We start from the raw sequence: 23272 nt of genomic DNA, 5'->3' as shown, positions 1-23272 counted from the left end.
TCAAACCATGCCGCACAAAGACCTGCAATTTGAAGTGGAATTTTTTGTATTTTCTCTGTCTTGCAGATGACCCTGTTAGAGGGTAATGTAGCTGCCAGTGGTGGTTTTGCTTATGTTTCCCAACAAGCCTGGATCCTCAATGACTCTCTCAAGGAGAACATCCTGTTTGGAAACGAGTATAATCAAGACAAGTACGGTCAATCAGTGTATAATGATGTTATAAAGAACAAAAGCCATAAAGGGTGAGATTTATCTCCTGAACGTTTTTTTCTATTCCCTCCTCAGATATAATGCCGTCCTGGAAGCCTGCTGTCTTCTCCCAGATCTTGCAGAGCTCCCATTCAAAGACATGACAGAGGTATCGGTAGAAATCTGTGTCTTTTTTCATAAAATGCTTTGTCTGTCTTTGCTCTTAGTTCTATAAACTTTCTTTCCTGAAGAGACATTCACAGGAGTTTCAGTAAACGCAACAAAATTTAATGTAAGAGAGTTTTAAGAAGCATTCTGTTTTTAGATTGGAGAGAGAGGTGCCAACCTGAGTGGAGGGCAGCGTCAGAGAGTGAGCCTGGCTCGTGCCCTGTACAGTGAACGCCCCATCCTTCTCCTGGATGACCCTCTCAGTGCTGTCGATGCTTGTGTGGGTTCCCATATCTTCTTTAAAGCTATTAAGGGTGCTGCCACGGGCAAGACTGTGCTCTTTGTGACCCACCAGCTGCAGGTAAGGGACTGTCTGTGATTTTCTAATTTTCTCTCTTAATGTGTATTTTTTTGTAGATTCAGCACTTTGACAATATGACCACACAGGAGTCGTTTTAGCTGCTTTGAAGTTTGAAGCTCCAAATGTCCACAACATGTGTGCAACATTAAATTTTTGCTATTTTCCCTTAGTTTTTCATCTTTTCATCTTTTTAGTATCTGTCTGAGTGTGATGACGTTATTCTGATGAAGGACGGGCAGATTGCCGAGCACGGCACCCATGCGCAGCTAATGGCTAAAGAGCGTGACTATGCCACCCTATTCAACAGCATGCAACAGGAGGTAAGGCCAGGGGCACATGAGGCACCAAGCCAGCTCTTTTGAATAAGGCATATTTGCCCCCACTACACAATAACATTGAACATTTCAAGCTGAATAATTCATAAGCCCAGAAAGGCAGGCCCAGTAGCTGGGAAATGTTAATGCATACAAGGCCCTTCATTATTTATGCGTGCATTGATTTGCTGGTGAGCAGCTAAAGACCCTGTCAACCGTATCTCTGTCTAAATGACTTGCAGGGGGTTGTTGTTACAGCTGATGTGATTTGTGGGCAGTGGCATGTTTCAGAAGTCACTTTCTTCTCTTACCTTTGCGTCTTTTAGAATCTGGTCAAAGAGAATTTGAAAAACAAACAGCAGAGAGCAGGTGCAGACAAGGCTGACAGTGGTGTTGCTGTTGCCAAGGTTAAACCAAAGGTGGAAAGCAAGGAAGGAGGTGAGAGACTCTGCCACATTTCATTCTCCAAATATAGAATGAATGCTAAATGTTTTTTTTCTGCCAGAATGGTTCACAAGTAACTTTTTTTTCTTAGTTTTTTACTTTCTCTCTCACTTAATTTCTTGCATCTCATTTAGAACGACTGATGAAAGCTGAAGAGAAGGGCTCTGGTGCAGTCGCTTGGTCTGTGTATGGTGCCTACATCAAAGCAGCAGGAGGTCCAGTAGTCTTCATCATCAACATCTTCTTCTTCCTCTCCACCACAGGCAGCATAGCCTTCAGTAACTGGTGGTTGAGCTACTGGATCAGACAGGGCAGTGGGGTGAGTTTGGAGCTTTACTATAATAGACGACTCCCTTTAGTGTGTATTTGGCTCCCAAAAGAAAAATAACTACCATGCTTCAGTGAATTGTGGCAGCTGAGTGAGCATTAATCTGAATGCGCATGATTAAAAAAGTAACAGCACCGCGGTAAACTTAATTAAAAACAAGTACGAGCAATGAAGAAACAGATGTGCAGCAAAGCAGGCAGTGGCTGCCATTGAGAAATGTGCTTGGAATAGTAAACATCATTGCACTGACTGATTTTTCATGTACTTTTTGTATGCCAATGTGGACTTTTCTCAATTTCATTAGAGGCAGGATTCCTTTGTGGGGAAAAAATTGATTTTTTTTTCTCAGTCTTTCTCAGTAATTTGTTGCTCCATCTGCCCTCAGAACACATCATTAATCTTGGTGAATGAAACGATGGCAAGCAACAGCATGAGACTCAACCCTCATACTCAGTACTACTCAACTATTTACGTCGTCACCATGGGAGCTGCTTTACTGCTGAAGACAGTGAGAGGGCTGGTGTTTGTGAAGGTAAGCCGCCCCCCACCATTTTTCCTCTGAGACCGCCCTCTTTGTGTCACATGCTTTGTCCTCTTGAACGCTGGTGAACTTTAAAAGCGATAGTGGTTTTGAAAGGAATATGGAAAGTTGATATATGAGGGCTTCACAGTTAAGCAGCATTCCTCCTTAATTGTCTTTATTGTCATTCATTCATGCTCTTGTGGTTCCAGTGCTATAATTGAAAACGCCTGCAGGCCAAATCCATTTATCTGTCCACTACCATGTCTCACAGTTTTTTACAATAGCTAAATGTGTCTGTTGTGTGTCTGTAAGTGCAAGAGAGACAAAGAGGCAGGGAGAGAAGAAGGATGACTGTGTGTGTGTGTGTGTGTGTGTGTGTGTGCATGTCAGTACCCCTTCGGGTGTGCGTCCTCTTTTTCAATCTAACCCATCCTGACACTGCATTGCAGAGGTCGGGTCCCCACGTTAATGTGTGCCACTTGAAATTGCTAATTTTTCAAAGATGGCTAATCTTTTTTTACCCCTAGCTGTGATGAGATCTTTGGGAGTGTTGAATATTCCATTAATAGAATTAATTTGTTCTCTGCTGCCACATGTAATTTCTGTCCAATCGGTGAAATGTCTCTTGCACATTAGGTCATGACCTTTATGTCAGCCTCGCAGAAGCTCATTATAAATGAAGATTTGACAGTGTGCCTCGTGTGACTACCCAACACTGTGCACATGCTTAGCATATGCTGAGGTCATGTCTGTAACTCCGTGGCCAACATGTTTGTGCCACTGTATTTAACCATTGTGTGTTTTTGTGTTTGAGGCTGAGCTCATCGGCTATTTCCTTCCAACTGCCTGTTTATCCAAGCTGTGACGCTTTCCCTATGTATCTTAAAGTTGTTTGTTTATATGTGTCAGGTCTCATGTTCAAACACGGCTGTTGTTTGTGTTGACAGTGCACGGTGAAGGCTGCCTCCGTGCTCCACGACAAGCTATTCCGCCGCCTCCTCCTCAGCCCCATGCACTTTTTTGATACAACACCTCTGGGTCGTATCCTGACCCGCTTCTCCAGGGACATGGATGAGGGTGAGGCTTGATTTGTCTTGACTGTGAACCTTTCCCCCTAAGAGTGCTCCCAGTCAGTGAAGTCACCCTGGTTGACAAGGTGCTGTGCCAAGACACAGTGTAATTTGACATGCAGTATTTTCCCAAGTGATTGGCTGTTTGTTATCTACTTCATTGGTGTCTTTGTTTGATATTTGTGGGTTGCTTTTTTTTTCTTTTTTTTTTTTTTTGGATGCTTGGTTTTGTTTCTAAATGTGTTTGAAGATTCCATTGTGGGTTTTTTATGTCATCTGCATATCTTTTTCTTCCCTTTGACACTTGAAAATAAACATGGAGATAGATATATCCGATATCCAACCACACAGTGTCTGACATATGATATGCCTCCTCCCAACAGTGGATGTTCGTCTGACCATGCAAGCTGAAATGCTGCTGCAGAACCTGACCCTGGTGCTGTTTTGTTTGGGAATGGTGGGCATCATCTTCCCCTGGTTCCTGATCTCCATCCTGCCCCTGGGAGTCTTCCTCTGTATAGTCAACCGTGTCTCCAGGTCAGACTCTCATCACTTACATTCTTATCATGGCTCTGGCTTTTTAGCTGCTAGATCTATAGCTTCCTTTAGTTTCTAGTTACTGACTTTGTCTGCCCACTGTACAGAAGTGTACAGTGCATTTATCAAAGCTTTTTGTCAACCCATGGCTGCAGAAAGGGTTGATGAGAGTGATCAGAGCATCAAATGCTCAGCTGAAAAAAACTGAATAATGAGCCCAAGAATTATGTGACAATTCTCTGTAAATTTGGTGGTTTTCTTTTTTTTTTTTTTTTTAAATGAATTTTTAATGCGATTATAATGTGCAATTCTTGCTAAATCTATCAGTTAATTCTCTCTTTAATATTGGGTCATTTATTGTTAGTGCAAGTTTTAGTTAAAGAGACAGGAAAAGTTCAAATCTTGCAGCAAATAAAATGCTGTTTGTTAAAAAGTGTTTTCTGTATGTTGTAAATGTGACTTTAGAGCAGAGGCAACATTACACTTTGAATTACTGATCAACAGTGTACATGGCAGCACAACCTGTTATGTTACAGTATGGTTATGAAATAGGTAATGCAAACTTTTTGTCATCAGTAACTGTGACTTTAAAATATAACAGGAGACAGTGAAAGAAGTGCAGTAATAATCCTTATCTGCAAGTTTGTAGAGTGTTATAGGTCACCGATTTAATTTTTCACTGCCTCTGTTCTGTAGTGAATGCTGCAGGAGTGCCCTAGATGTGATCACTCTGCTTTAGTCATTATTTACGGTTTTGCAGCAACTGCGCAATAAAGGTGAAACCACCAAGGGGAACAACAGCTCGCTGATATCTTGGGAAATAACCACAATATCTTATTTCCTCTGTCTGATAGATAAAGACGAACATGACTGTCATTGTTATTGTTGTTCTGGTCTGAAAGTACAATAACAAGCTGTGTGAATGGTTTACATTTCATTATACAAATATAAAATATACATATATATATGTGATTTTTACCAATTCTTAATAATAAGTATTTGCAAATATAATGACATATGACAGCTTTGATTTGAAAATGTAATGTACAAAGCTGCTTTTTGGGGAGGACTTTAACAGCATTTGATTTGTTTTAGGTTCACTTCTGAACTTTCTCCCTGCTTAAAAAATCACACACAACTTCTCCCGTGGTGCAGATACATATCACTTCATATATTGTCTTATTGATTTGTATGCACTGAAATTGGAATTGGAATGAATGATATACTTTGAGTATTAACCTTACTTAAACTAAATGGAAGCTGTTACCAAAAGGTAGTGATCACCCTTGGCAATGTTGTTTTTAAAAAAAATGAAATACTGTATCTCACAAAGTGGCGACATCGGGAGATATGTATGGCTGTTACATCAAACTGGATCTCCCATTGAAATTTCCCACTTCTAAAGCAGCCTTTATTGAATTCTGAAATGAAACTGCCCAGGGCATAAATATGTTTGTCTGGATCACAGCCCTGAAGCGCGGACGTGTCATGTTCTTTCCCTCTCTCTTCTCAGCTTTTATGAGAAAACCAAATGATTCATGGGAGACTTGTAATTCACATGCACCATCCATTCTATCTTGGCATCTAAAAGTAGAAAGACACCCCACCTTTGTCAATAAACCTCCTTCACTCGCACACCCTCGTGGACGACAAGTCTGGTGTCTGTCTGGCTGCCAAGTGTGTGACCGTCTGTGTGCGACGTTGCTCATAACATGGCACATGCATCAGATAGTGGGAAACGGCCAGAAAGACAGTTGCTGTGTTGTGAACCAAATCCCCCTCTGTCCACTGTGTCATCATTACCTCTCTGCCGCAAAACGGCACCGTTAGAGCTGATGCATTTTTCAATGCGTCACTCCTCAGTGGTGTTTCAGTATTAAGATGTAATGTCTGCACTCCCTCCAAGATCTTACATGACAGTGTGATGTGCAAGCTTTGATTTTAAAAATACACCAAAGCAGCTTCACAATGGCTTGCACTTCAAATTTCATACAGGATTTTAAAAATCTCTCTTTTGTGCTCACCCAGGCTCATTGCTAGAATGAAATGTTTTTCATACAAAACATTAATTCCTAATACAGGAAGTTAAATGTAAAAGATGATCTCTGTCCATTTCAGGGTTCTGATTCGCGAGCTGAAGCGTCTGGAGAACATCAGCCAATCACCATTCACCTCTCACATCACAAGCAGTCTTCAGGGACTCTCCACCATCCACGCATACGGAAGAGGGCATGACTTCCTCCAAAGGTAATTGTGTATAATGGTGTCAGTCAGAGAGGAGATGGAGATCATGAAACTTTAATTTCATCTTATCTCTCCTTGTAGTTTTTCAGTTTAGAAGATATACCAAACCTCAGACCAGAAAATTCCCCCTCCATCTGCGGATAGAGTCCTGCTTGCTATTGTTCTGGCTGAAATGGCTTTATCTCTCTTTCATCAGATATCAGGAATTATTGGACACCAACCAGGCCTCCAACTACCTCTTCAGTTGCGCAATGCGTTGGCTGGCTGTCCGCCTGGACCTCATCAGCATCTCTCTTATCACTGCTGTAGCACTTCTTATTGTCTTCATGCACAATCAGATACCTCCAGCCTATGCAGGCCTGGCCATATCATACGCAGTGCAGGTTTGTAAACAAACACATGTAATCACACAGAATGAATGGAAACACCAGCAGCAATAGTCTAAAGGTTGGAGAAAAAAAAAAGTAGTTTGAAGCCCCAGACTCGATAAGAAATGTCACAAGGTAAAGCCTCTTCTGCTTCTAGCAGCTACCATAAAATGCACTTTGTTTGTTTCAGGATTTACTTTTGGTTCCACATTTGGCATTTATATAATGGAGTTGTTTGTTTGCATTGCCTGCCTTGCTGGCCAACTGTTTAGATGTAAATGTGAGCTAAAGCTTGTTCACACTTCTTTAAACTGCTCCATAGGTAAATAAAACTTAAAGCGAGAGAACTTGTAACTTATAAATAACACACTCCTCCTCTCACCAAGGAAAAGTTGAATGCATAAGCTACAGAAACCACTGTTGCTTCAACCATACTTAAAATTGACTTAGATTTTGCTGCATTGTTGATTGATTGACTTTATATCTCTTCTGCACTGGTGCCACTGTTACAATAGCTTAACATTTTAGTTGCTAAGCTGCTGTTTAGCATTTAGCATTGGCTATTGTTCAGCAAAAGTCACATCGTCTTGCAAAAAAGAAACAACATATTATTCACAGATCAAATTAATGCATACACACAAGGCTATCTCCACAGCATGTTTTAGAAGAATGTTTGTTACCTCATTGTTAAACTGTCCAATATTTGGTGTTATTATTTTTTAAATGCTCAGTGCTTTAGTGCATGTCATAATCAGCAGAAACATGGTAGAGAATTGAAATCGGTTGGCTAGATGGTGAAGGAGCCATATCTGCTAATCTGTTTATCAGGCTGTACATTTTTTGTCAACGTTGTACTGCTCATTTGTGGAAGGGGACCGGCTCCGGTAAACAGCCAGTGTTTCACAGTAATTGGTGTGACAGTGTGAATCATTAACCTTCCACCTCTCTCTGCTTTTCTTTCACCTGCAGCTGACTGGCTTATTTCAGTTTACAGTGAGGCTGCTCACAGAGACTGAAGCTCGCTTCACATCAGTTGAGAGGATCAATCATTATATAAAGGTAAGAGCACTGATTAGCGCAGTGAGGTGGATTATGTGGCGCTCAAATATACTGTACAAGGTCACATAGAGCAGGACACTGTCTACTATCACATTGCCAGACACACCTCAGCTCACTACAACAGAGCTGTTGAATTCAGGGCCAGTTGGCTTGTCCAGACATGTATGTGTGTGTGTCCTTGTGTGTGTGTGTGTGTCCCTGTTGTGCGCATGTAATTGTATATGTGTGATAAACACAGCAAGAAGCAAATAGAAACTCAGTATGAGGTCTTTACACACTCCACAGCACATGACAGGGCTTGTTTCACACAACAGCCATCACCACAAAGACATGAATATCAACTAAAGTTTTTCTTTTCGTTTCAATCACAAAGAAAAGCCCATAGAAAGAAAATCACTGCAAATCAGTTCAGGGGCATGCACCTCCACAGAGATTTAGAGATTAATACCAGATACCATCGCCATTCCTTATCTCAGTGTCTAGAGAGTGAAGCACCCCGACAAATTCCTGAGGCGGATGCTCCTGCCTCCTCCTGGCCTCAGCAGGGAAAGATCACCTTCCAGAATGTGGAGATGCGTTATCGTGATGATCTGCCACTGGTGCTTAAAAACCTGTCCTTCACCATCCTGCCTGAAGAGACCATCGGCATTGTGGGACGCACAGGATCAGGTATGAGTGACGCTCTGTTCTCCAGCCAGCAGCATTTTCAGCTCACGTTTACATCTCTGTTTCGACTTGTGCACACATTTGCACTCACTGTGTCTTTTCTGTGTGCGTTTGCAGGAAAGTCCTCCCTGGGTGTAGCTCTGTTCAGACTTGTAGAGCTGAAAGGAGGCTCTATTATCATTGACGGGATCAATATTGCACAGATTGGCCTGGATGACCTGCGGAGCAAGCTAGCCATCATTCCTCAGGAGCCTGTGCTCTTCATTGGCACCGTCAGGTAATCCAATGATAATCACTTTTATTAACAAGAATTGTGACTAATTCATTGTTCTGACTTAAAAATACATTTTTGACTAATAAGCAGAGCAGATTCAACTTGGCAATGAATGCACCTGCTCTCATGGAAAATCTTCTGTGTTTATTGCAGCAACAGTGTGGTGTAAATGGGTGTCTGCTATTTGTTTAAGTGTTTGCATGTGTGTAACGCTCCCTTCCCATACAGTTGGCCACTCCCTCCTGCAAACAGGGGTGTGCCTCCAGTCAACCTGCCCCTTTAAAGCTACAATATATGTTTTTTACATCACAAATGAACAGAATATGATACACTTGGTCAGTCTGTGTCTATGATCCTGTTTACATACACACATACATTCCACCATTTGCCTGAAATTGGCTTTTTGAAGGTTTCTGGGGAATATATTTACTGCTAATGGGTCCAGCAGTGATCTGAGCTCTGTGTTAGTGTTTTGCAAACCCACACCAGAGGGAAATTGCAACAAAAACAAAAATGGTGCTCAGCACTACAAAATAAAAGAATGGATAAGCCAAATAGAACAGGGGAGACTGATTCAAAAATAAAATGTCAGCTTTACTTTAATAAAAACTTCCAGGTTGCTTTACAGATGCTAGTTACCTCAGATGAGAATTGATCTTAGTCAGCTGAGGGTTTAGATTGCAGTGTCATGACTAAACATCTTGTCTTAATGTGAAATTGTTATGTTTAATCCATTTGAATGTCAAAATGATGGTTTATCTTCCAATAGGACCAATTTAGACCCATGGGATCAATACACTGATTCTCAGATATGGGAAGCTCTTGAGAAGACTCATATTAAAGAAATGGTAAGTGACAAGATGGTCAAACATTGTCAGATTATGCCAAATGATGCATTACTTGAATAGTCACTTGTCCTCATGTGTAACTTTGCCCTTCCTCAGGTCAGCCAGCTGCCTCACTCCCTCCACTCAGAGGTGACAGAGAACGGAGAGAATTTCTCAGTGGGAGAGCGACAGCTACTCTGTGTGGCCAGGGCCCTGCTGAGGAACAGCAAGGTGCAGATTGTATAATACAGCTATTTTTTATTTACATGTGGAATATTGTTTGGCATGAGTGCTGATTGGTGCAGCTTTAGTAAGACGTTCTCATCAGTTTTATACTGAAAAAACAGACCTCTCTGTTTCTCACACTTGTCAGTGTGCATGTGTCCCTGCGTGGGATAACACTGCCACCTGGTGGTATTAATGGGAAATGCTCCTTGTTAGCCACTGGAGCATGAATTAGGCATGAACAGCATAAAGCATATAGTGTAATGTTTTTCTTAATTTTCTTTAAATAATATTCTTTAATGTTGCATTTTATACAACAATCACAGGCAACGAGACTTTGTGTGGATTGTGTAATTATTTTGTTGTTTTGACAGTTGCTGATCTGCTGTTTTTTAGGTTCTTATACTGGATGAGGCAACGGCAGCCATCGACACTGAGACAGATCGTCTCATCCAGGAGACCATTCGCTGTGCGTTTGGCAGCTGCACCACCCTCATCATCGCCCATCGTCTCAACACAGTGATGAGCTGCAGCAGGGTCATGGTCCTGGACAGTGGTCAGGTGTGTATCAATGCAACAGGACTGCATGAATGCACAATTCAGCCCCATGGTTGTAATTCACTCCCAGGTTGAAACACCCCTGCTTTGCTGTGTGAATTGTTCCCTTTGAGGCGTTGGATGAGACATTTTACTGAGATGGTCTTGTGTTCAAACAGATGTTTGATGTTAGCAGTGAACATGAAATGCACACAAATGATTTCTGTGTCACCTTTTAAACTTGTTAATAAGCTGAGTTTCTATCTAAGGATTCATGAGTGTGAATGAAACATGATAGATGCGTCAGAATAGACGAGGTTCGTGGTGTGAATGTAAGCCTAATTTGTTGCCACGGTGACTATGAAACCATGCTCCCTTGCCTCCCTGTAGTGGAGTGCCACAGAACAGATATTAATGAAGTTGGATTATTTTATAATTATTAGATAGCCCTAAATGGTCTAATACTCACTGCATGAAATGGCACTTATGCAGTTTTGATGGTTGGTTGCTTACTTTGCTATAGCCATTACAACTTAGCTGCTAATTCAAGCTTTTAATTTGCTGTATATCATCTCCAATCTTGTTTGTCTGTACTCTGCAGTATCCAGTACTGCAGAAATTATAAAAAGAACAATCACAATTTGAGCCACGTGAACGTCAGCATATGTGTGTCGGGTATAAAGAATCTTTTAGTGATCAGTTAGCATCGGTTTTTGTCATTCACCAAAGCGTAACAAAGCTGTCTGAGGATAATACTTTTCAGACATTAGAATTCTCTTCATCTGCTATCTGCTGGGAATAACTTAAAGATGTAGGTATGTGCAACATTTACAGGGAAAAAAATATGACTTAATTTTTTTTTTTTTTTTGTCCTTACACAAGTTCATGGAATGAGTGAGTGCAACCTTTGATTTTATGTGCTGCTACTCATTTTGTTTTTATCCCTTTCATTCTCATAGATTTTGGAGTTTGACAGTCCGACTGCCTTGCTTGCAGATGAAAACTCAAGATTCAGAGCCATGATAGAAGCATCAGAAAACCAAAGCAGATAAAAGAGGCACGGGATGAACTTTGGACATGAGTTGTAGCACCACAAAATGCTCAGTGGGATGCCGGAATTGCACAAAAACACACAATTATCCTAATCCTGCCATGGTGTGAAAGTATGTGCTAAGAAATACAGCGGCTTTTGTAATGGGTGCTTCATGTAACAATGTCTGTTTATTTCCTCACCAAAGACCCAGGGACCACGTTTATGAACGCCTCATCAAATCTAGGACGTAACAACTTCCTGTTCTTTGCCGTCGTGTCACCAGAGTTATTTCCTGGAGGCGAAATAATTAACTGCAAGTGAAACAGAGCAATGACTCTGACAATAGCACTTTATTTTTCATGTGGAGACATTGAAGAACATGTGGTGCTTCCTTTTCCTCTGGAAGTCAGCTAATCAATGAGACTCCAAATTAGTTATCAGTTTTTGTCATTATGACCTCGCAGTGCAGGATCTTACTGTTAAGTAAAGAATGGTATAGACCAGACTAACATTTAATATTTATACTTCAAAGCATTATTGATTTGATTGATTGCAAGAATTTAGTAGTTAGTACTGAACAATCAATATGATAAATGTAAAAAAATTAACAACAAATTAACCTTTCATATGAGGCACTGTCTAAAATATTTCACAGTTTGTTTTTAATGTTTGCTGCATTTAGTTGAATGTTATGATGCAGTCTTTTTCAGTAAGTTATTGCAGATGCAATGTGTGCCTATAGTTGTTGACATTTTCAGGTCACATAGTGGAGTTAACTATGTAAGCATGCTTTTTTAGACTGCATGCAAGTACTGTGTTTTGAATTGAGCTAAGGTTTCCTCTAAATCCAAATGCTGGAGTTTAAAATCTGCACATTTTACACTGCTTGTAATTTTTTTTAACAGCAAGGTAACTCTGGTGTTGGACAAAGTATGTTATACAGTTGCAGTTTAGGTTTCAAACCATGGTACAGTATGTTACTTGCAACAAAGCTGAAAATGATCAACATCAGGATTTGTCTTTAAATGTTGTGTTTTCACAGTGCTGGGGATTGTAAACCTCTGCCTTATAATCAAGTATGTGCTGAACAATCATGAAGAGTGCAATATCTTTCTATTGCATTGATACAGTTTCAAGATTGCCTTTGTACACTTGAGATTGTTGTATTGCAATATATTTTTTTTGTAAATGTTTGAATTTTATGATAAACTTTTTTTTTTTCAATAAAGATATTTTTTGTATATGCTGATGTCCAGTTATCAAATATATATTTTACTTGTTAACTGTATTAAATAAAGTGGAGGTATTTAAAAGCATCATAGTTTAACATTAGTATCATCAACTTATCAGAACAGCCCAGCAGCACTGCATAAACATGACACTGCAACAAGTACCCCTCCCTGGGTCATGGGGTAGTGTTAACACCTTTTACATGTGTAACGCAGTTAAGGGTTGAGGCGACATTACCCACAAGTGTTATTGCCAAGTTCAGGCTGGAGGGAGGATCTAGGCACATGCACTTCAATACATACTGCTTTAGTCCTCAGATCAAGGGTAAGTGAAACCTGACAAGGTGCCGCTATCGGCCTATTATGTGTTCTGTGTGGAAGTAGGTCAACTGTCAGCAAACAACATAGATTCTTTAACAAGGTAGGGGAACAGTTCGAGTTTGGGTGTGTGTGTGTGAGAGAGAGAGAGAAATAACTGCATTCACAAACAACTGGACTCAGTATCAATACCCTCCTGTCATCATCCACTGATTGGTATTTCCTATCAGATGATCAACAACTCAAGGTCTTTATATTTCTTGTCCGGGTTTCACTTCCTTGATCTTATATGCTGCAACAACATTACATAACCCTAACATAACGTAATAATTAACATAATCATCTTAGTTTGCAGCTTCTTGCTCTCAACACTGTATGTTTCCTGAATGTGCAAGGTGCATATATAGTATGTTTGTAAGGAAAATGTTTAATATGTTCTGCCTGGCTGTGAATTTGTTTCCCCTGCTTATTGATCTGTCACTCAAATGTATTAAACTGTCAGTCTACCTACTTTCCCACATTAGAATCTGAACTGAGACCAATATGGCGTTGGGAAAGCTGCTGACTTGCTATGACGGTTGTTTTAACAACTAAGATGAAATAAATATAAATAAATATCTGTCTGTCATTCATTCCTCACTTTTCCAGAGCATAAAAAGCTGCCAGGTAAGGTGGGCAAATTTCTGTGCTGGAAGAACAGACATTGCTCTGTGGTGAATATGCACAAAACTGAGATACTGAAGGTCTTAAAATTGAGGAACCCCTCTCAAGATGGGACTTTAAAAACAGTAAATAGAGTAAGGTGCACCTTAAGGTCCATAATCATCTCAGATAACTGCGTGCTTTGGTTGCACATATTTCTGTACAAATGTTCTGTTTCACACAAAGCTGTTGACATGGTACCGCAGGATCACACATGGGTCGATGAGATGTTAATCTTGGGAAATGACACAAATAACAAGTCAGTGGTTGTGTACATAGGTGTAGTGCTATTTGTGTGTAAACATGTTTCCAGGGTTATGTAACCACTGCTCCTATGGGGGCAAGTTTATATACATTAGTCAACTATTACTGACCACATGATCAAAATGTTAGGGTGATAGTTCATGTTGCGACTTGTTTATTCACAAAAAGAACATTTTACAGTCATACTGCCCTGGAGGAAAAAGTCCACACTGTCTCAATATCCTGTCATTAGTCAAATGATAGACAGCAATAAACAACTGCTGTGCCAGCCCCATAATCTGGAATGTCTTTGACTGACTGACTGAGGGACCATATAATGTACATCTCTGGTGATTTTGTCAGACAACATCTTGGTTATAAATCAGGATTTGACCTTTGGCAGTCCAGTCACAGATAGGTTTTGACCTAGTCTTGTTTGAATGAGATGTGAATGAGAATGTGTTGTCTTTTCAAATCTTATATGTGTTTTTGTGTAAAATTTGCTGTAGTGTAGTAGAAGTACCACAACATTTAAAAACTACCTTTATTTAACCACCTATATTTAAGTATAGAACTTGACTAAATATACTTACTGAATATACTTACTTTTATCCAATAGTCTATGTGTTGTTTTGTTGCACATCCAAGTGGAAGTGTTTTCCATGACTTTTATTTTGAAGTTCGTAGCGGAAGTGTGTTCGGTTGTTGTCTCTCGGTTCAGGCTGCTGAGGAGGAGGAAAGCCCTGGCTGTGATGCCGCTGGATGATGGCTGCTTTCGGGATCCTAAGTTACGAACACCGGCCATTAAAGCGGCCCCGGCTCGGCCCTCCGGACGTTTATCCTCAAGATCCAAAACAAAAAGAGGTCAGATTTTTACGATGCACGATCTGAACGACCGGGAATGATGTCTAGGGGAGGGATATTTTGAGCCAAGAAGCTGTTCGAGCTAACACTAGCTAGCCTGTTTAGCAAGCCCTCTAGACGACTGGGGCCTAGCAATAACAATGAACAGCACCCAGTTGTCAGTTTGTTAGCTAGCTCGCCAGCTTATTTGGAAAAGAACCGGTTCGTTAGAGAGCAGAGTTTGCTAAGCTAGCTCGTCGGCTGGCGGGGGCTATCCAGGTGGAGAAAGAAAACTAACACCAGTATTTATCTGTGATGGAAAATAATTTGCGTTGGCTTTTTCGATTTTGTGCGTGACTGGGAATTGTTTGTTAGCTTGATGTTTTGGTACAACGAGTTAACGTTAGCGAAACCTGCACAGCTAAGCTTTCTGTCCTGAACGAGTGTAGTTCAAGCTAAATGATCTCTGCCCAGTTTTAAAACTGGAGTTTGGCCTAGCAGGGTAGTGCTGCTGGCTCCTGATCTATTATTAACTTAAGATAATGTGTTGATGTAGATGGAAAACTGGCTGCTTTACCTATTATTTATTTTGTCACCGTGTCTGCAAACATTTTTTAATAATGACTTAATAACATTTCATTATAGTTAAGTGTATTTTCCTGGTGTCTGCAAATCCAATCAAGCGCAGATTTCTTTTTTGAGAAATAATGAGATGTTGTTGATTTACACTATTTTAAAAAAAAAATCAATATGCACTTAAATGTGTGTGTTTTTTTTTTCAGGATGAATTGACTGCCCTGAATGTGAAGCAAGGATTCAATAACCAGCCAGCTGTGTCTGGTGATGAACATGGCAGTGCCAAAAATGTCAACTTCAACCCTTCAAAGGTACTGACTAATGCCACATTTCTGTTCGTTTTTAACGTTTTAATCTGTTGTCGTGTTCATAAACGTGTATTTGCTCTTTGATGCTGTCTTGTTTTTATTAGTATGTTAATATGTTTCTGTGTATAGTATATTTAGTATGCTTCCCTTGCGTTTTACTTATTTTACACATTTGTTTGTTGTATAAATTGTTTAATATTTGGATGTGCTCGTGATTTGATTTGGGCCTCACCCGTTTCGCTCAATGCTTTGCAGATCAGTTCAAACTTCAGCAGCATTATTGCAGAGAAGCTGCGTTACAACACCTTTCCAGACACAGGGAAGCGTAAGCCGCAGGTCAACCAGAAGGATAATTTCTGGCTTGTCACAGCAAGGTCACAGAGCTCCATCAATAACTGGTTTACGGATTTAGCTGGGACTAAACCCCTAACACAGCTGGCTAAAAAGGTAAGACCCTGTTCGTCACTTAAAGCCTTCTTAACTAAATGGCGGCTTTTCCATGTTGCTAACTGGTAGTAAAATAACTGGAGAAATCTACATAGGAATGTCCTCTCCACAGTGGCCTTACCCTCTGCACTGTGCTTGGGTTAGCTGGATAATTGGTGTAATTCTTTGCACATTCGTGTCCTGTGCATGGTTTTTGTTTGGATGTTTTCATGTTTTTTTCCTGCTGATTTTCTTGATTTATCACCAAACATCACCAAAACCAAAACATTTTTCACCCATGTCCACAAGACAGGAAATGGATTCCCCCCCAAAAATTCAAAGCATAGGTTATTAAGATAAAGTCTATCCTCAGTTGTTAACATGCTGAATGTTACAGACACACAGGGATCACACTGTGGTCACAACCAGTGGAGGGCAACGACACAACATGTCAGATGAGAAACAGGAAGTTGTTGTTTCTGACACTATCTCCACAAGAAATGTTAGCATTTAGCTGGGTACTCAGCTTGAGATACTTGCTTTTGACAGATCACTTTTCCAGAAGTACAGCAGTTTCAGGTTTCCACCTCAGCTGCTTCTTCTACACCAGCAGAAAATGTGGACTCCATGCAGGCAGTTCCTTATATTTGAAACAGAACAGGCAATGGTGGAAAAGAAAATTAATTTAGCTAAAAAAAAAATCCCTGGGGCGACCCAACAGCCGAGTGGTTAGGGTGTGTACCACATGAGTGCAGATGCTCTTTGCAGGCGAGGCGCTGGTTTGGCTCCCGACCGGCGTGGCTCTTTCCTGCATTTCATTCCCCCTCTCTCTGTCCCTTTCCTGTCACTCTCTACTGTCCTATCAAAAATAAAGACAAAAATGCCCAAAAATATCTTTAAAAAAATCCTTGAGCATTCTTGTAGTCTATCTCAACATCATTCAGAGGGTTTATCAGGAAAAAATGACCTTTGATTTCTGGCAGAGTTCTTTTTTTCGTGTCTTTTGTGGGCTTTTGGTAGAAATATTTGTGGTGTGTTCATTTTTTCACTCAACGTTGCAACGTTACATGAAATGTCCTTCTCACAGGTTCCAATCTTTAGCAAAAAGGAGGAGGTTTTTGGATACCTGGCCAAGTACTCGGTCCCTGTCATGCGTTCAGCATGGATGATCAAGATGACCTGTGCGTATCACGCAGCCATCACAGAAACTAAAGTCAAGAAGAGGCATGTGATTGATCCTTGTATAGGTAAGCAAGTGAAGCAGGTAATCGACACGTTTTTTTTAAAGGAGCATTGATGTGTTTTGAGGTTTATTTCTTGTGACCGTTGGATAAAAATACATAATGTGTATATTTTTTTTTTAATAGAATATGTGGTGCTTGTTATTAGATTTTTCTGCGGTTTGAAATGATTTTCCTGTGTGTGTGTATGTGCAGAATGGACCCAGATCATTACTAAGTACCTGTGGGAGCAGCTTCAGAAAGTGGCCGAGTTTTACAGACAGTTTCCCAGTCAAGGTTGTAGCTCACCCCTACCAGCCACTCCCGCTGACGTCGAGACAGCCATGAAGCAGTGGGAATACAACGAGAAGCTGGCCATGTTCATGTTTCAGGTCAGTTCACTCTGTGAAGTCTACTGCTGAACATTGTTGGAGTTAACATGTTAAAAAAAAATCACATTCCTTTTTCCAGTGACGCAGTAGCAGTAATGGGCTGTAATGGATCTCTGGTGGTTACACTAGTTATTGCTGTGCCGAAAATGGTGCTACAGGCATTTCTTGTATTGCACATAAAATTTCAACATAATTATTTTGGAACATATTAATCCACTATGGCTACATTCAGCCATCAAGGAAAATGCGTTTTCATCCAGTCCTTCTTCATTCTGCTTTACATTTTGGTAGAATAACATATACAGTACAAAACAGCAGAGGACACCACTTTAAGTTTTAGAAAACAGCCTTTTCCTAGTGTTTCTAATAAACAGGTGAAGACTAGTTTTCATTAAATGTGCACCAAGTATCACAGGAAAAATTAATTGAGCTTTGTGTCATCCTGCTTGCTGGAAACATTCTGTCAAATCTGCATCTTTTAGACAAATTCTGAGGCAAAGTGATATGATTCTTTTTTTCCATGAGCAACAAAATAATCACATTACATTGGGGGAGAGTAATTTAGGAAAGGAATTAAGGTTATGGATTACCGTTTGATCAACCTAAGTCCTTGACGTGAGGTTGATTGAGGTTACTGCATTTATTAATCAATGAATCCATGAATTGATTAGTTAATTGTAGGCCTCTGCATTAAACAACAGTAATCTTCGCGTCTATGTCCTTGATATTAAGATGCACCTGTGTTTTTATGTCTGTGTTCAGGATGGTATGTTGGACAGACATGAGTTCCTAACGTGGGTGCTGGAGTGCTTTGAGAAGGTCCGACCTGGTGAAGATGAGCTTCTCAGACTCCTCCTGCCCCTTTTACTACAGGTATACACCTCTATTCACTTACTGTCATCTCAGCATGTCGACAGCAGTCTCACATCACTCACTCACTGATGGATTACATTCTGGAAACATGCAGTCCCACTTTACATTCACACAGCTGTACACAGTAACACACACTAGCTGCTCCGTGTTATGTGCAGCTAGGCAGCTGTCAGCGGTTTATCATGAACCTGCTGTGCGTCTTCGTCCACAGCACTTTGGCGGTTTTGACCTTTGCTGGCGGTGGCCTCTGGGGCCCACTGCCTCACGTTTTGTTTCTATTTCCAAAGCTGACTGATGTTAATGGTCTCTGAGTGCTGTGGGTAATGCTGTGAATCTCTCCTCGGTCCTGCAGTACTCAGGGGAATTTGTACAGTCGGCTTACTTGTCACGGAGACTGGCTTACTTCTGCACACGCCGCCTCAACCTGTTGCTAAGTGACGGGAGCCTGGGCCCCGGCACAGGAGGACATCCAACGCATGGCATCTTGACGCAGCAAGGTAACGCCCTGCCCCCAACCCCGACCTCGCAGCCAGCAGGAGGGAACCAGCCCCAGACACCCTTCACGGATTTCTACATCTGCCCACAGCACAGGCCTCTGGTGTTTGGCCTCAGCTGCATGTTACAGGTATTACACTTTTCATTTTGACTGATGCGTAGATGACACTTTGTTCGTCATGCTTTCATAAATAACTCTGAAAATGGTTTTGAAAATGTAGGAGACTTAAAATACATCACTGACTAGTTCTATTTTTCCCTTCCCTTGTTATTTGTGTCTGGTTCTTGTCACATTAGAGCATAGTGTTGTGTTGTCCCAGTGCTCTGGTGTGGCATTACTCCCTAACAGACAGCAGGAACAAGACCGGCTCCCCTCTGGACCTCCTGCCCATCGCCCCGTCCAGCTTACCCATGCCAGGAGGCAACACTGCCTTTACACAGCAGGTACCTCCTTCAGCACTGATGTAGTGTTTATCCTTCTCTGTCTGTTTATTTCAAGACAAGTTGTGTGTGTGTGTGTGTGTGTGTGTGTGTGTGTGTGTGTGTGTGTGTGTGTGTGTGTGTGTGTGTGTGTGTGTGTGTGTGTGTATACACACACACACACACACACACACACACACACACACACAAACCCCTCTTGGTTGGTGTTCTTTTTATTTGCAATGCAAGCTGTTTTTTTATGAACCTTCCAGTAGATAAAAAAAGGAGAATAAAATACAAGACAAAATATTACAGTTACTGCAGAATAGGTAAAAACAAAAACAAACTTGTCGTACCACTGAAGATAGCAGGAGGGACTTGTCTCACAGCGGGGGAGATTCTGGCAGTGGTTTATGTAACCACTCTTGGTATTCCCATTGGGTTTTGGGGTGTTTTTATTTGCCAGATGACAGGATGATATCCTCTGAACCCTTCTTTCAAACGCAGGTCCGTGCAAAGTTGAGAGAAATCGAGGAGCAAATTAAGGAGCGAGGCCAGGCAGTGGAGTTCAGGTGGTCCTTTGATAAGTGCCAGGAGACCACAGCAGGTGAGAGAAGTGTTCCTTTATCTCTGCAGACAATGTTTGTAGGAGAACAACAAAGTCAGTGTTGGAGATGGTTTTTGTCATCTGTTGCCAGGGTTCACCATTGGAAGGGTTCTCCACACTCTGGAGGTTTTAGACAACCACAGCTTTGAGAAGTCTGACTTTAACAACTCACTGGATTCGCTGTACAACAGGATATTTGGGTCGGGCCAGAGTAAAGATGGACATGAAGTAAGTTATCTCTGTTTTTATTATGCTCAAAGTATGAAAAGACACAGTCTTTTAAATGAGATATTATAAAGCAATTTTGCAATGGTCAGGAAAACATTGTCGACATTCCAGTTGAGCAAATAGTTTTTAATTTGAACAGGTAGAATTTTGATGCCGGCGTGTGAGCTGTGCTGATGTGTGGCACCAAGCGATTCTGTTTTTAGCGGTACTGTCTAATGATGCATGTTCCTGTCCAGATGTCACCAGATGATGATGCGGTGGTGACCTTGCTGTGTGAGTGGGCAGTGTGCTGCAAGCGTTCTGGCAGACACAGGGCCATGGTGGTGGCCAAGCTGCTGGAAAAGAGACAGGCTGAAATAGAAGCAGAGGTAAGAGACACACCACCTCTGCTGACGTCTGATACATGTTTCTGTCTCTTGCTTGTATTCACAGCTCCAAACTGATTTCCCCACAGTTTTAGTCGTAATAAAGCTCATTACATCTTCTCTGTTATTGGTTCCCAGACTTGACTTGACCTGTGACCCCCTTAAAATACAATACCTACTTGTGACTCTGCATCACAAGCTGTGCCTCACTGTGTATATGAGTTATACGTATAAGCTTTTCTGCTCCGATTTTCATTTAAAAGCTTTTTAGAGGCTGGAAGAGGCTATTCAGTATGTTCCCAGGAAAAAAAGCAAACATTTTAGAAAAGTTATAAAAAAAAATAATCAACAGAAATATGTTTTTTTCTTTCTTATTCCTTTAATCATCTTTTGACCCCTCAGATTTATTTTGGGACCCCATGGGGTTGATGGAAAGCACTGATCTAAGTCTCAGTAACCGCGCTGTCATGTCTGAAAATATCCGCCTTTGATATTCATCTGCATAGCGCTTCAGTTAATATTTTACAAATCAACAGCTGATTTTCCTACGTGCTGTTTTGCCCTGCAGACATTTAAAATATTCCTAATGCATAATTAGTACTTTGTGGCATCTGTAGACTAAACTGTAAACTCAAATGTATCTGTCAAATAAGGAAGGTTTTTAAATAAATGTCCTACATTTAGCACTCACAGGCTGTGTGCTGTGTGTTTGTTTGCAGAGGTGTGGTGAGTCGGAGGTGGTGGATGAGAAGGGCTCTGTGTCATCCGGCTCCCTCTCAGCTGCCACACTGCCGGTCTTCCAGGATGTTCTGCTCCAGTTCCTTGATACTCAGGCCCCCACACTGAGTAAGGATTTCTTATGTCATTCATTTCCCTTGGCTGTAATGTGTCAAACTTGATCTCAGTCTTATACCGAAGGAACTTTATATCCTTTTGTCTTTGCCTCTTATTTCATCTCCCGGTGCATATTTATCATAAATGATTTGGCATGGGAAACCTGGTATTAAATTATTCAAATCCTCTTTTCCCCTCTGTAGCGGAGCCTGGGAATGAAAGTGAACGAGTGGAGTTCTCCAACCTGGTCCTGCTCTTCTGTGAGCTCATCCGTCACGATGTCTTTTCCCACAACATCTACATGTGCACGCTCATTTCCCGTGGCGACCTGGCCTCTGACTCCCACCTGCCGCGCCCGCGATCCCCCAGCGACGAGCCCTCCGATGATTCAGAGCGCAAGGAGCAGGACGCAGGCAGCAGTGTCAAGATGGAGGCATGTCGGAGGCATCTGTTGTTGGTGTTGTGGAGTGTGATGAGTCATTTGTGCTGCAGTACAAAGTAACACTGTGGCGTGAAAGGGTAACATGAGATTATGGTTTGTTCAACAGGATACCGGTCTGTCAGAGTCTATGGAGATCGATCAAAACTCCAGTGCTAATTTTGACGAGGTAAACACAGTATTTAACCTGCTATAAAACTGTTATTTTTTGCAAATTTCACTCACTTCTACAACATTTCTCTTTTGAACATTTTGGCATTGCTCGCATGCCCTTTCTTAGAGTGATTTCAGCCTCCTTTTGCCTTGCAGATGTTCTCTCCTCCGATGCACTGTGAGTCTAAGGGCAGCCCCTCTCCAGAGAAGCCAGCTCCGGAGCAGGACAGCAAGGCCGGCTGTAAGGACAAGGGCATGGACCCGGCCTTTCCTCAGCTGTACGAGCAACCCCGCCACATTCAGTATGCCACTCACTTCCCTATTCCTCAGGTGAGAACACAGTTTGGCATTTAAAAAGAAATCCCTCCACTATTGGGTTGTTATGGATGATCAGATGAGCAGATTCTATTTTGACTGGAAGTTTAGTAAAGCTTCAGTCCTGATACATAAAATATACACTACGACTGCATGTAGAGGTGCAGTGAAGAATAAAGGGGTAAGTATGATTTATCAGAAGTGCTTGTCGGATGGCTGTAAAGCCTCAGAAACCTTCCTCCTCCTCACCTTTCTCACACTGGAACTTTTTCACTCACGCCCACTTCACACAGCAATTTTTCAGGTGTGTGGAGGTGAAAAGTAAGCGAGCTAGTTCCTATCAAGCATCACCCGTCCTCAATTTTCATCTCCAGACTAATGTTGCTTTAGTAACCTGTTAAATACAGCGATTTAACAGGTTACCAAAGCAACATTGGTCTGGATACACGTGTGAGCCATAGCATTCTTATAAGGGGAAACCAAGTTATCTCAGGTGACATAAGCCAAGTATACTGAATACAGATTTGTGTTAAACATGAACAATTTTCTTTTTATACTTTTATAACAATTTAAAAGATACAGTTGTTAAATTAATTCATAAACCTTGTCATGTTTATGGAGAAAAAGTATATGCACTATTTTCCTGTTGTTTGGTTCATATTTTTTTGTGCTGTGCTTCTCATGTGTCAACTGCATCCAGCTGATCAGGACCTTTGCGTCTTTTTGTCGTTGCCTTTAGGAGGAAAGCGCCAGCCACGAGTGCAACCAGCGGTTAGTGGTTTTGTACGGTGTGGGCAAACTGAGAGATGAGGCGCGACACACCATCAAGAAAATTACCAAAGACATCTTGAAGGTGCTCAACCGCAAAAGCACAGCAGAAACAGGTAACTCGGTTTTATCAGCTTTTGACTGATGCTTAATGTCCTGCATTTCCCATTTAGTTGATATTTTACATTACCACAGCTGTAGCCATGCAGTTTGTCTGCCAGCCAGCTGCCATTTAAGATTATGTTTCATCAATTTAATTTTACCTACTTTTCATGTTAAGGAATGAAAATGAAGTTTTGATAAGTGTCCCCTAATTTATTGAGTGGATTTTTTCCCCCTCTGCATCTCTCT

At 41.2% G+C, this 23272-nt stretch overlaps 2 protein-coding genes across 5 annotated transcripts in view; both read left to right on the top strand.

The window, feature by feature from the left end:
* Positions 1 to 12410, top strand: part of LOC139605781 (ATP-binding cassette sub-family C member 5) — a 33263-nt gene extending 20853 nt beyond the window's left edge. For both annotated transcript variants that reach the window (XM_071457559.1, XM_071457558.1), the window contains exons 12-29: positions 67 to 191; positions 286 to 358; positions 515 to 718; positions 913 to 1038; positions 1359 to 1470; positions 1611 to 1795; positions 2190 to 2336; positions 3275 to 3404; positions 3781 to 3934; positions 6053 to 6181; positions 6375 to 6561; positions 7516 to 7605; positions 8082 to 8274; positions 8389 to 8548; positions 9315 to 9393; positions 9490 to 9603; positions 9994 to 10158; positions 11094 to 12410. In XM_071457559.1, the coding sequence (XP_071313660.1) occupies positions 67 to 191; positions 286 to 358; positions 515 to 718; positions 913 to 1038; positions 1359 to 1470; positions 1611 to 1795; positions 2190 to 2336; positions 3275 to 3404; positions 3781 to 3934; positions 6053 to 6181; positions 6375 to 6561; positions 7516 to 7605; positions 8082 to 8274; positions 8389 to 8548; positions 9315 to 9393; positions 9490 to 9603; positions 9994 to 10158; positions 11094 to 11186 (2466 nt within the window). In that variant the 3' untranslated portion in view covers positions 11187 to 12410. The remainder of the gene's footprint in view (positions 1 to 66; positions 192 to 285; positions 359 to 514; positions 719 to 912; positions 1039 to 1358; positions 1471 to 1610; positions 1796 to 2189; positions 2337 to 3274; positions 3405 to 3780; positions 3935 to 6052; positions 6182 to 6374; positions 6562 to 7515; positions 7606 to 8081; positions 8275 to 8388; positions 8549 to 9314; positions 9394 to 9489; positions 9604 to 9993; positions 10159 to 11093) is intronic.
* Positions 12411 to 14364: 1954 nt separating this feature from the next.
* The window catches only part of med12 (mediator complex subunit 12), a 24470-nt gene continuing 15562 nt past the window's right edge, over positions 14365 to 23272 (top strand). For all 3 annotated transcript variants that reach the window (XM_071506603.1, XM_071506602.1, XM_071506604.1), the window contains exons 1-16: positions 14365 to 14523; positions 15285 to 15389; positions 15642 to 15833; positions 16900 to 17059; positions 17249 to 17424; positions 18187 to 18297; positions 18650 to 18922; positions 19090 to 19236; positions 19720 to 19819; positions 19911 to 20047; positions 20284 to 20415; positions 21132 to 21258; positions 21450 to 21679; positions 21795 to 21854; positions 21995 to 22168; positions 22893 to 23037. In XM_071506603.1, the coding sequence (XP_071362704.1) occupies positions 14422 to 14523; positions 15285 to 15389; positions 15642 to 15833; positions 16900 to 17059; positions 17249 to 17424; positions 18187 to 18297; positions 18650 to 18922; positions 19090 to 19236; positions 19720 to 19819; positions 19911 to 20047; positions 20284 to 20415; positions 21132 to 21258; positions 21450 to 21679; positions 21795 to 21854; positions 21995 to 22168; positions 22893 to 23037 (2371 nt within the window). In that variant the 5' untranslated portion in view covers positions 14365 to 14421. The remainder of the gene's footprint in view (positions 14524 to 15284; positions 15390 to 15641; positions 15834 to 16899; positions 17060 to 17248; positions 17425 to 18186; positions 18298 to 18649; positions 18923 to 19089; positions 19237 to 19719; positions 19820 to 19910; positions 20048 to 20283; positions 20416 to 21131; positions 21259 to 21449; positions 21680 to 21794; positions 21855 to 21994; positions 22169 to 22892; positions 23038 to 23272) is intronic.

The sequence above is a fragment of the Trachinotus anak genome, unplaced genomic scaffold, assembly GCF_046630095.1.
Source record: "Trachinotus anak isolate AG129_WGS33_773 ecotype Australia unplaced genomic scaffold, CSIRO_AGI_Tana_v1 ptg000021l, whole genome shotgun sequence".
Taxonomy (NCBI): domain Eukaryota; kingdom Metazoa; phylum Chordata; class Actinopteri; order Carangiformes; family Carangidae; genus Trachinotus; species Trachinotus anak.
This window is presented reverse-complemented; position numbering and strand designations above follow the sequence as displayed.